At 37.1% G+C, this 13,274-nt stretch overlaps 1 protein-coding gene across 1 annotated transcript; it reads left to right on the plus strand.

The window, feature by feature from the left end:
- Positions 1–9,346: 9,346 nt before the first annotated feature.
- Positions 9,347–12,579, plus strand: LOC125785901 (uncharacterized). Its single transcript, XM_049470110.1, has 5 exons — positions 9,347–9,527; positions 9,638–9,659; positions 11,230–11,297; positions 11,597–12,107; positions 12,197–12,579. Exons 1-5 carry the CDS (start codon positions 9,409–9,411, stop codon positions 12,239–12,241), a joined length of 765 nt encoding a protein of 254 aa, XP_049326067.1. The 5' UTR covers positions 9,347–9,408; the 3' UTR covers positions 12,242–12,579.
- Positions 12,580–13,274: the final 695 nt, after the last annotated feature.

Consider the following 13,274-nt stretch of genomic DNA (forward strand, 5'->3'; position numbering starts at 1 on the left):
GTCCAACCCCTGTATATTAACACTAGAGTGAGTGGGACCATATGTTATCTAGGACAGTGTTAAATTACAGTGTTACAGAGTCAATTTTGCTGTGTATATGTAGCCTCCAATATGTGATCTTCTAAATCCATATCTTGTCACTTTAAAATATTATTTTGTTAATCACACTCATAGTAACTTTCCTTGTTCTCTCGTTTCACAAACATCCTGTTTGTTGACAGAATGGCGTGGTTGCCAGTCGCTCTTGCTGTTTGCCAGATGGCCGCTGAATATTAAAACACCACCATTGGCAGCGACTCTGGGCTGTTACCTGTGGACCTATCCCATAATTCAGGGCTTGGCTAACGATGGTTATCATTACTGTAATGTAATCCCCAAACTACGCTGAAAATGACACTGGGATTAAGCGAGGATGGGTCATTTGGAGGTTTCCAGCTTTTTTGTGGTTTGGCAGTAGGATGGACGTCCAGTCATCTTTCTCTTTTGTTTCTGAAGCTGCTGGATCGTATTGTTCTGCAAATGAATTCTCAGGGTCATAATCCTCAGCGCCCACAGTTATTTAATTACAGGTGCTGAGAGGAGACTCTTTTATAGTGCTGGACTCGTGCTGAGCCCTACTGCCTGCCTCAAGCACAACTGGACTTTAATTGGCTCGCTGACCACCTAGAAGCTCATAAATCTCACCATTATCACAGCATTAGAGAAGTGACCGGACTGGTGCAGCAGGAGTTGTGATGATTTCTCTGAAAATTTACTGAAAAGCGTCTTAAATGCGTCCAAACTACGGCCCACAGGCCATTTGCGGCCTGTTTCCTTTTTTGGAGGTATTTTTTAAATAAAATAAAAGTTGACCCGCTATTAAACAGGTTTTAATAATGTGAGATTTAAAGATTGAACACTTGGTGTAGCTATCACAAAAACCCAATGTAAAACGCTCCTCATCTTCTTTCCTTTTTTCATTATGCCTACATTCAGAGTCGTCAGGTTGGTGGTTTTTCCACCAAAATGGGCTTGTTTAAAAATCCAGTTGTGGGAGAAAATTTAGGGATGGCTGGGGGTGTTTTTTGGGCTACTTTTAAAAATGACCACAACCACCAAAAAACAAAAAAGTCATAAATAACAAACAAACAAAAAATATCACATAACCAGAAATCACCAGTAGATAAAAATGTTAAAAGGGGAGAAAAGAGATTTCCGGAAGGGCAAAAACAGAAAGGAGTAAGTAAAAGCAAAAAAAAAAAAAAACTATTTTTTTTTTTTTTTTGCTAATTATGTTGCTATTAAATGGTTCTGACTGGGATATAAACTATTATAAAAAGAACTAATAAAACACTAAAGTTACACTATTATTAATGACTTTAAAATAAATAGCAAAACTCAGAATAAATCCCATATAAACAAAATACTAAGTTATACACTTATAGTTGTTTTGTCTTTTGCTTCAAACAAGTGATAGACATTTATTTTGGGCTATAGTTTAAGCTTCTGCAGAGCGAGTTTTAGATTGACTTTGGGCTGGATATGTTTGTTGGATCTGGCAACCCTGCCTATGTTAATGTTCCTGAGCTTTTAGGAAAACATGGCAACTCCAAAGAAACGGAAAATGTACAGCAAATGCAGAAATGTTCAAAGGAAAGTGTGTTTAATGTTTATAATATGTCAAGAATCAGTTGCTGTAATGAAGGAGTTTAACAAGATTAGGAGACATTATGAAATGAAACATCAATTTGAATAATATTAGTTTACACAACACTGTCAAAGATAGATGAAGATAGTAAGTCAAGTAAAATGTTGTGTAAATGATAGTAATCAAGAAAATGTATTATTATTAGTAGTATATTTCATTATTTGTTTTATTAGAGAGTCTGTGGCCCGTGACTGCACATATATTTCTTCTTCTGGCCCCCAACAAGAAAAGTTTGGACACCCCTGCTTCAAAATGATGGTTTGCACCAGTTGATTAGTTGGTTCCAATACAATCTGGCACTTATCAAAGGTTATCAAGTGAGCGGACAGTTCTCGAAGTTGGTAAGTTGTCCAAACTGTAATGTTCTAGATAGATAGACAGACAGACAGACAGACAGACAAACAGACAGACAGATAGATAGATTAATGGATGTCCAATCTCAGAATTTACAAGACTTCTGGAATTGCTTGAGATGTCTTTATGCCCTATACCCCATGATATCTCCAATGTTGTCTTCTTATTCCTCAGTAATCAAGAGTAATGGCCAAAACAGACCTAAAATTTGTAGTTTTGTAGTATTTGCTGTAGGCCCCACACATATTTAGCCCAGGTCTTGGTACACCCAACCCCTTGTAGATTCTGCCATACTACAGGACTACAGGAACTACAGCAGCAAATGTCTTGGTTCCTGACACCACAAGATCTTCTTATTCCTCAGTAATCAAGAGTAACGGCCAAAACAGACCTAAAATACAGAGCAAAGCTTGAAGCCCATTTCTACCAGAAGGCTCCTGAAACAATTAAATGTATGTATTGGCTGCAGGTCCTATACATATTTTGTCCAAGTCTTGTTACACCCAACCCCTTGCAGATTCTGCCATACTACAGGACTACAGGAACTACTGCAGCAAATGTTTTGGTTCCTGACACTACAGGATCTTCTTATTTCTCAATAATCACGAGTAACAGCCAAAACAGACCTAAATACAGAGCAAAGCTTGAAGCCCATTTCTACCAGAAGACTCTTAAGACAAATAAACGTATTAAAAGTATTTGCTGTAGGCCCCATATTTAGCCCAGGTCTTGATACAACTAATCCCTTGCAGATTCTGCCATACTACAGGACTACAAGAACTACTGCAGCAAATGTCTTTGTTCCTGATACCACAAGATTTCTTCAGTAATTCAAACCAAACCAAAACTTCTAATTCCTCAGTAATCAAGAGTAACAGCCAAAACAGACCTAAAATACAGAGCAAAGCTTGAAGCCCATTTCCACTAGAAGTCCTGAGGCAATCGAATTTAAGTTTTTGCTGTAGGCCCCATATTTGGTCCAGGTCTTATTACACCTAACCCCTTGCAGATTCTTCCATACTACAGGACTACAGGAACTACTGCAGCAAATGTCTTGGTTCCTGACACCACAAGATCTTCTTATTCCTCAGTAATAAAGAGTAACAGCCCAAACAGACCTAAAATACAGAGCAAAGCTTGAAGCCCATTTCTACCAGAAGACTCTTAAGACAAATAAACGTATTAAAAGTATTTGCTGTAGGCCCCATATTTAGCCCAGGTATTGATACAACTAATCCCTTGTAGATTCTGCCATACTACAGGACTACAAGAACTACTGCAGCAAATGTCTTGGTTCCTGACACCACAAGATCTTCTTATTCCTCAGTAATAAAGAGCAACAGCCCAAATAGACCTAAAATACAGAGCAAAGCTTGAAGCCCATTTCTACCAGAAGATTCTTAGGACAAATAAATGTATTAAAAGTATTTGCTGTAGGCCCCATATTTGGTCCAAGTCTTGGTACACCTAACCCCTTAGATTCTGCCATACTACAGGACTACAGGAACTCCTGCAGCAAATGTCTTTGTTCCTGATACCACTATTTCTTTGACCACAAAGGTTTTTCACTGTTTAAACCAAGAACCAAATCAGAATAAGAACCTTCAATGAGTTAAATAAACCACAAATAATCCCCATAATGTACAGGTTGTTCAATTCCTATTGGTTATAAAATCACATTTATTTAAATACATACACTAAAGCTAGCAATACTGACCTGAAAATGGCTTTCAGTTCTCAGCACACCATCCTCTGCTTCTTTCTTGCTGGTGTTTTATTTAGCAGTGAAAAGCTCCATTCATGTTGAGTTTGGAGAAAACAGGCCTTTCATTACTGCTGCTGTCCAACCTGATATCCCTCGCTCCTTCCCATCATTCACTGCTTTCTCTATTGTATCTCGTATCTCCATGACCATCTCTTTCAGCCTATAGAATCTATAGAAAATATACCATCCCGGCTAACTGGGTTCCTACTGCTCCAAACAAGAGGAGCAGGAGCACATGCTCGTCATATACATCCCAGTTTACACTGTCCTACTTTGTGTTTTTGTTTTTCCAGCACATTAATGCATTCAATTATAATGCATTATAATCAGGGCCGCTGCTAAGGTTTTGGAGGCCCTAAGCATAACTGGTCAGGGAGCCCCCCAAGTTTTTGTATAGAATGGCCACATACACTTTAAAAATGGTTAAACATGCGCAAGATTTAGCGCCTCCATGCATTTTTTGATTATTTATTTGACTGGAAAATGTCACATCTGGCAACAACCAACAGAGCAAACCGAGCCGTGCCATTTCAGGCAATAGGGGTGGGGGCATTATATTATGCACAAAAATAATAACGTGCCGCTTTTAAGTAGTAGAGTAGGTGCCCCATGCAATGTTTAAAGACAAAAAAGATGAGCGTATCATAAATAATTCACATTGGGTTTTAAATTTAATAATGTCATAATTTCAACACATTTCATTCTCAGTCAATTTGGCTCCCTGCAACTGCAAAATGGTTGAGGCCTAACGCTGGCTGCGTTGTCTGCGTATGCAGAGCGGCGGCCCTGATTATAATGCTTTCCAAGGGTGGCACTTTTCCAGGGGTGGCACCAGCACTTGGTCCTCAGTCTTAAGTGTGGTCCGGCTGCCAAATTGCTTGTCCATGCGCTACAGTCAACACCCACAAAACATTGATGTCCTACAAGAGAACTTTGTTTTCTGACTAATACCTACCAAGTTTCACAAGCTTTTAAGTTGCTAAAACAAAGAGCCTGTAATAAATACCTCATCAAGACATCAGGCGTTTTGGACATTTGATGCATGACAATAAACTGATGTTGACCACAGTGAATGGATGTAGTTAACATTTATAGCAACCACATCGCAACACCTTAGCAACCAACATGCATACCAAAGGAAAACCTTCGCAACCACCTATGAATCAGCACTGCACTTACACTTACAGTTTCTGCAGGAACTGCAAATTATGGAACAATGCATTAATAAAGCATTATGCATTATGAATGCGGTCATAGTGCATCGGTAAACCAAACCAAACCCAATCAATCAAACCAAACCAAACCAAATCCAGTCAATCCAAACCAAACCAAACCCAGTCAATCCAAACCAAACCCAACAAATTCAAACCAATCCAAAGCAAAGCAATCTAAACCAAACCCAATCAATCCAAACCAATCCAAACACAATCAATCCAAACCAATCCAAAGCAAAGCAATGCAAACCAAACCCAATCAATTCAAAGCAAACCAAACCCAATCAATTCAAAGCAAAGCACTTTAAACCAAAGCAATCCAAACCAAACACAATCAAACAATCCAAACAAACCCAATCAATCAAAACAAACCAAACCAAACCCAGTCACTTCAAACCAAACCCAATCAATCTAAACCCAGTCAATCAATCCAAATCAAACCCAATCAATCCAAACCAAACCAAACGAAACCCAGTCAATCCAAACCAAACCAATCTAAACCCAGTCAATCAATCCAAACCAATCTAAACACAGTCAATCAATCCAAACCAAACCCTATCAATCCAAACCAAACAAAACCCAATCAATCCACAAGGCTATACATTTTATAAATATGTATAACCATTCTACGAATGCCTTATGGATGCATTATGCATTATACTATTGTTCTGCTAAAGTTTGTAGAGGCTAATAGAAATGAATTTAATTTCAATAGTGTTACCGATGTTTCATTGGGTAAATAAACAATCGTTAAAACCCATTAAACCCATAATGACTCCCTGTGTTTCCCACCTTGGTGGACTTTGACTCCAGAACAAAGTTTGAAGGCCAATATCATGCCAACGATCAACAGAGCACACGTATATTTGATTATTGTGAAGTTTAGTTTGAAAGCGCTGTGATTTCCTGTCTCTGCTCGGCTCCTCCGGCCAGTCTGGAGCTCAGAGCAGCCTTGAGTGATACAGGGGTGATGTAATGATCTGATAAGGCTTCGATAAAATAATACTGGCGCTACGGCTCTACCGCGGAGCGCCGTCAAAATACAGGGCTGAATTATTGAGCTACTGGTGGAGAATGATGAAGAAGAATGTTCCTGAAACTGTGAAGCAGCTCTGCTGTCTTATTTCATCTGGATGTTGTATATAAATAGACTTTTCTCAAATAATATTCATATTTATTCATATATATTAAATTCATACAGGCGTAAGTAAAGTTAAGTAAACAGCCGGCCTTGTTTTCTCTTTGCTGGTTGTTATTGGTGGGTAGAGCTCCAGTAGCAGAAAGAAAGATGATGGATTTGCTGTCAGCAGGAACAGACGATGCCCTGGAGCCGGTTGTTGTGGAATAAAGACGGAGCGAGGGATGAGTTGGAGAGTCTGAGAGGAGGTGTGTTTGCTTGCTTGGCCAGAAGAACCCTGCAGCTACTAAATCCATCATCCCATCAGTGGAGCGCCATGTTAAAACAGAAGCTAAAGAGGTGGCGGAGAATTTATTATTATTATTCAGACTCGTCTCTTTTGAAGCGTCTGGGATTAAATGAATGAATTAAAGTATTTTGGTCCAGTTTTTTACTGTTTCTATGGGTTAAAAAAAAAAAAACTTGGGATTTTATTGATTGGATGGAATGGATCAACTCTTAGTGCAGCACTTCACTCATTCACTCATAATTCACTCTTTTTTTTAATACATGTTCAAACTTTTTTAATGTTTCACTACTTTATTACATTTGAAAGACCAACAAATAAAACAATAGTTTAACACAACATTGAATCATAATATTACAACTTTGTTTTTGTTTTAGTTTTTTGCAGGTTGTTGCAAATATGTGAGACAAACTATTTTATATTATATGTTGATTGTACTAATTAATGCAAGCAGGAGAAGGTTCATACTGAAAAAATACTTTTAAATATTTTTTCAAGATCTTCAAACTTTAAAACGGGTCAAACTGACCCAGAACTTCTCACTGATTTACTTTAACTACTGTAACAGCTGTTTAACACACTTTGCTACAAAATGTACAAAAATATATTCAGGAATAAGTATTGTATTGTAAACTAAACTTTTTTTTAAATACACTATATTGTACTTTTTAAGAAGTATGATCATTTGTTTGAATAGAACACCATGGTAAGAAGTGCTTTCAGTAGAACAAAACACAGGACACAACACTATTAAACCTAAATATGTAATGTTAGGGGCGGTGTTTTTGGACCTTAGAAAAGCATTTGATACAGTAAATCATTCTGTTCTTCTTAACAAGCTCTTAAAATTTAACTTTTCTCAAAATGCTGTGACCTGGATTGAATCATATCTGACTGATCGATTTCAATCTGTATCGGTTAATAACTGTAGATCTGACTTTCTTAGGCTTACCTCTGGAGTTCCTCAGGGGTCAATTTTAGGCCCCCTTTTATTTAGCCTTTACATTAACGATTTGCCCACAGTCTGTTCGGAAGCCGAATGCCTTATGTATGCAGATGATACGGTTTTTTTTGTACATGGACACACCAAAGACATTGTTGCGGCCAAACTCATAAAAACAATGTCATGTGTTACAACTTGGATGCAGAAATGCTGTTTGGAGCTAAACACTTCGAAAACTGTAGGCATGTATTTCACTAAAACAAACAGAGTATCATCTGACCCTGATATCCATGTTAACGGAGAACGATTACAAATTGTTAACCAATATAAATATCTAGGGTTAATAATAGATTCAGAGCTCTCCTTTAAAGCCCATATCGGAAAATTGTGTAAAACAGTAAAGTTTAATCTCGCAAACTTTCGTGCGATTCGCAATAATATGTCAACTGAAGCTGCAAAAAGGTATGTGCATTCAATGATTTTTAGCCATTTTAATTATTGCATAACCAGTTGGTCCCAGGCTTGTCAAAGTTCAAAAAAACCGTTGGAAATCTTGTACAAGCAAGTAATTAAAGTAATGGATAAAAAACCCAGGTACCATCATCACTGTGCAATTTTAAAAAAATATAATTTTTTGGATTGGGACAGTCTTTACACATTTGCAGACCTAAAATTGATCTATAAAGTACTGCATAAATTGGCTGCAGATCCTCTGGCAGACTTTATCAGCCAAAGAAATAGCCTTGAGCGTGTCACCCGAGGATCTGTCAGAGGTGACTGCAACATTCCGTTGCGCAGAAGCACTTTTGGTAAATCGGCCTGGTCTGTAAGGAGTGCAAGTGTGTGGAACTCAGTACCTGAGGAGGTTAAGTTGCTCACAACATATAAGAACTTCACAAAAAAACTGAAAATGTGGCTTATTAATAACTATAGTTGCCAACATTAAAATATAAGCCTGTTGTGTTGTTTTAGTGATATGATAAATCTTTGTTTGTTTTTTTTTTTTTTTTTTTTTGTGTTATACTGTATGGTAGTTTGTCTTTTTCTTCTTACTCTCTTTTTCTTAAATTGTAATTCTATCTTGTGTCTTTTCTCTTTTAAACTTCTTCTTGCCTTTTTACATCGTGGCCTGGGGACTACAGATGAAAACTAGCCTTCTGGCTAATTCTGGCTTTTTTTAACTATGTATAATCATGTGTTTTATGAAAATGCACTGTCCCCTTCTAAATAAATAAATACAAAATACAAAAATGTAAATATACAAATATAAAATTGACAAAATAATAATAATAATAATAATAATAATAATAATAATAATAATAAGAAGAAGAAGAAGAAGAAGAAGAAGAATACCAGTAATAATAATAATTATAATGATTATAATGATAATAATAATAATAATAATAATAATAATAATAATAATAATAAGAAGAAGAAGAAGAAGAAGAAGAAGAAGAAGAAGAATACCAGTAATAATAATAATTATAATGATTATAATGATAATAATAATAATAATAATAATAATAATAATAATAATGATAATAATAATAACAATAATAATAATAATACCAGTAATAATAATAATAATAATAATAATAATAATAATAATAATAATAATAATAATAATAAACATAAATACAGAATTTTGTTTAGTCTTGTTTTTTTGTGATTAACTGTAATCCTGCAAATGCTGTTCTAAGTCACTATATGGTGGGATTTGATTCATTGTTGGTGTTCATGTTGGTTGTACAGTAGTTACTGAGTGGTTGCTAGGTGGTTGCTAAGGTGGTGTTGCTAGGTTGCACGGGATACATTATGTTCAGTATAGCCAGTGATGTCACGGAATTTCCAGGGCTCTGCTCCTCGGAATGTTTCAGAATGTAAGATGTAGTGATGTCATCACAGTGATGTCATCACAGACGCTGTATGAAGAGGCGTGTTTTCACAGAGGAGCCTCAGTCAGGACCCAGCAGTTCACTTAGTTTAAGTACAGATTCTGAGCTACAGGTTTCAGATTTAAAATGACTGAGAGTAAATTCACCTGTATGGCGGATCTCATGGAGCATCTCCACGCTTTATCTTTAGCTCATTTAGCCTCGTCAGCATCCCGCGACTTCCCCAGCCAGCAGGACCTCGACCCGTATGTTTATTTATTGTAGGAATACAATTAATTTATGCATTTATTCACTAAAACATTGGAGAAACAAGTTAATAATTGTTTGTTTTTTTTTTCTTTTTTTCAATGCAAAGTATCCAAAGAAGAGCGAATGGCGTGAGTCTCAGAACACACCTCACAACATATATATTATTATTTTTTCACTTTATATTTCTACATAATTATTCTAAACAGCTGAGGTGTAAAACAGAATGATTGTTTAATGAATGTTTAAAAGTAAACTTTGATTTATGATTTAGTAAAATATGGTGTATTTTAAATAAATTAACTACTATGAAAAACACTTTTAGTTTAATGTAATTTAACATACTTTTTAAATACTTATTTCCAAATATACTTTTTTTATGTAACATAAGAGAACGGTATATCGTACACTTCAGTATTCCGTACAGTTGAGCATTTAAACAATAAAATACTTAATAATAAACTATTGCTATGTTTGAAATAATGTCTGGGGTCATTGTCAATCCTTCCTCTTTCCATTAAAACAGGTCAGTGACCATCCAGGTTGTGTTTTCTCTTGAAATTCCGCTAGGTAGGGAGGAACCGCCCGCGTCGCCGAAAACGGGTGGGTGGGGAAGGGTTAACAACGCTGAGGCTAAGGGGTGGGGAAAACTTTATCGACTAGTTCACGTAAGGTTTTACCCACTTTTAACATCGCATTTCACCCAAAATGCAACGTTAAGCATCCAACTAACAGCATCTGTTGTAATATTTGATTGAGGAATTAATAATCATTGTTTATAACTTACTTTAAAAACGAGCTTACTCCAGCTCCACTTCACCACTCATAGACAGCTGAGATTTTGTGCTGCAGCTTCAGCACAATTTTTTTTCAATTCATAGACAACTTATCAAATCCATTTGACAAACACTTTACTAAGCTTCTATGTCAGTCTTAGATCATATGTTAAAGGTGGTGAAGTTTTGCAAAATACAGCCACCAGGAGCGGAAATCTGAGGTGTACGGAACACCGTTGCCTGTTTGTTTGCAGGTGTACGGAATACTGATGCACACTGGTGACACGACTGAGGTCAGTTTTTGGGGTTTTCTTTAAAACTATTGGTCCAAAAGTAACCAATCAAAATTTATTTTGGTTGCTAGGCAGATATTCCATCATTTAGCCAATCACTGCAGCCTATTTGAACTCGGGTATTTTCGTAATATCCATTCAAACGTGGAAAATACCGAAAATGTGTACGGAATACCGTTCTCTTACGTTACATTTTTAGCAAAGTGTGTTAAAAACAACTGTTACAGTAGTTCAATTAGTAGTACAATTAGAAATTAAATTAAATCATTATATTGGTAAATAATATATATATATATATATATATATATATATATATATATATATGTGTGTATATATATAGTAAGTAAATTATACGACACAGTGTTAAATAACACATTTAAATGTCAAATAAAAAATGTAAAGTAAATTTGTAACATGCTAAAAATTGTAGTACTGTATATTAAAATATTAAATTATTTTTTTTATACCCAACAAAGTAACTAAACTAGAATTGTGCTACTTACAAAAAACAGGAACATGAAGCATATTTATACTCACATATATTTAACATCAATTCTAAGTACATTTATAATACAGTTTTTTGGGTAAATGTGATATATATATATATATATTGTGTCTTCTCTTCCTTTCAGCAACCTATCTGTTCATTGAGGACCTTCATATATGGCTGTGGGGACACTGGTGATACCGTTGAGGAACGGTAGGATTTAAGATCTGCAGCATTTCAGCATTTAAGAGCTTTTTAGAGTGGTGGCCTCTATTTTCTGCAATTTTCAGTCAAAACTGTGGAAATCTAAGCTTAAGAAAGAGCTCTAATGTTTATTTACAGTAAGGTTAGATTTTTCCTAAAAAAAAAAAAAAAGAAAATAATTCTAAGAATTAAAGTTTAGTTAACTCCAGCGCCCCCCAGTGGCAAGACCTGCGGAATTGCAACAAGGAAGTGTTACGGAAATGGTTACCTTATGTTTTTAATAATTATTTTCCAATTTTCTTTTGCAGAACCATAAAATACTGGTACTTGTTTCACACCGGGAGCAGGGACTCATGGGAATCTTCCTCTGAAAGCGAGGAGCACAGAGCAGCGCCTTTCCCCTTCGAGGGATTTTGCTCCGCTTCCTCTTTAAAAAATGAGGAGGACGTTATAGAGCAGCCTGAACCTGAGGAGTCCAAGATGAAGGAGGAGGAGGAGGAGGAGGAGGAGCTATCTGGCTGCTTTACAATCAAGACTGATATTGTGGCAGTACTTGTGGAAGCTTTTCGAGCATTTAGACTGAGGATGAGGAAAGCTTTCCGAAGAGGAAGAGGAAGAGTCGAGCCGGTGCAGAGCCCTTCCTTCCAGGAGGATCCGACTTCTGCTTCTGCTCAAGAAGCGCCTCTCAGGACTCCTGATGCTGAGGCAGAAGCTGAGGAGGAAGCAGCCGAGGAGGAAGCAGCCGAGGAGGAAGCAGCTGAGGAGGAAGCGTCTTCAGAGACTCGGAGAACCAGGAAGCTGCGCTTCCCCAAATTTAAGGTATGTTAGTTATTAGAGTGTTGATTGTTAATTGTGACAGCGGCAGATTTATACCATAAATCTATAATAATAAATAAAATATATATCAGAAATACAGGACGTCAAGAACAAGAACCAAGAAACCAAGAAGCTGAATCTTCAGAGTAAAGAAGTTTCTAATTTCCCTCTCAGTAAAAAGTCCAGTCCTCCTCTGGCTCTGATTGGTCCACAGCAGCAGGTGCTGTATGAGTGTTTGTTGCAGTTCGGTGTCGACCTAAGGAGGATGGGTCTCCCTTTTGAGCTCTGGTTCCTCTCGAGATTTCTTCCTCAATTTGAGGGAGTTTTTTCTTGCCGCTGTCGCCGTTGGCTCGGCCAGAAGGGGCTCGGACTCGGATCTCTGCAGAACTGCTGCTGTGTGAAATGAAAATTGCTGCTGAAAAATTAAAATTGATCCTCAGAACAGTCCTTAAAATAAAGGTTTTATGAACATTCACCTCGCTGTGAGATTTATTCCTTCTAGTGTAGAACATTTCTAGATTCAAAATCTACACTCTGCTTCCACAAATACACTGATTAAGAGGGAGTGCCATAACATGTCATATTGGCACTACGCAAGCTCAGGTGTCCTTGGGTTCTGCAGCAGGACAATGACCCAAAGCACACAAACAAATATCTCTCGTTTGCTCACTCACTTACTCACATACTCCTACATGTATACTCGTTCACATGCTCACTTGCTTCCTCACGTACATACCAGTGCATATTCCTGTAGGTTCTCCACCAGGGGGCGATATCACTACTCAAGCTGTTAGCGTTAGATGCTACGCTAAAGCAGAAGAGCACACGGTGTGCTTGTGCTGCTGTTCTTGTTCTTGCTGTTCCTTCAGCGTTATGCTCAGCGTGTTGTGAAGTGCTCTCACTATTGTTTCCAGGCTCTGAGCTAAGAAAGAAAGAAGTACATAAAGGATTAAATAAATAAATAATTAAGTAAATAAATGAACGAGTGCAGACCTGGCAGCTTTCCATCATTTTAATGATGCGTTCACATGCTGTAATGGGGTTTAATTCAGCAATATCCTGCTGCATGCAGACAAAACAAATGATTTGTGCCTGGTGGCGAACAATGCAGAGCGCTAGCCGTACAGCTATTGATTCCTTTGTCTTCGCCTGAATGCTTTCAGGCAAATT

The sequence above is a fragment of the Astyanax mexicanus genome, chromosome 21, assembly GCF_023375975.1.
Source record: "Astyanax mexicanus isolate ESR-SI-001 chromosome 21, AstMex3_surface, whole genome shotgun sequence".
Taxonomy (NCBI): domain Eukaryota; kingdom Metazoa; phylum Chordata; class Actinopteri; order Characiformes; family Acestrorhamphidae; genus Astyanax; species Astyanax mexicanus.

Coding starts and splice junctions, on each gene's coding strand:
- LOC125785901 (XM_049470110.1), top strand. CDS start 9,409: ATGACTGAGAGTAAATTCACCTGTATGGCGGATCTCATGGAGCATCTC. Junction 9,528..9,637: donor AGCCAGCAGGACCTCGACCC/GTATGTTTATTT, acceptor TTCAATGCAAAG/TATCCAAAGAAGAGCGAATG. Junction 9,660..11,229: donor TCCAAAGAAGAGCGAATGGC/GTGAGTCTCAGA, acceptor TCTTCCTTTCAG/CAACCTATCTGTTCATTGAG.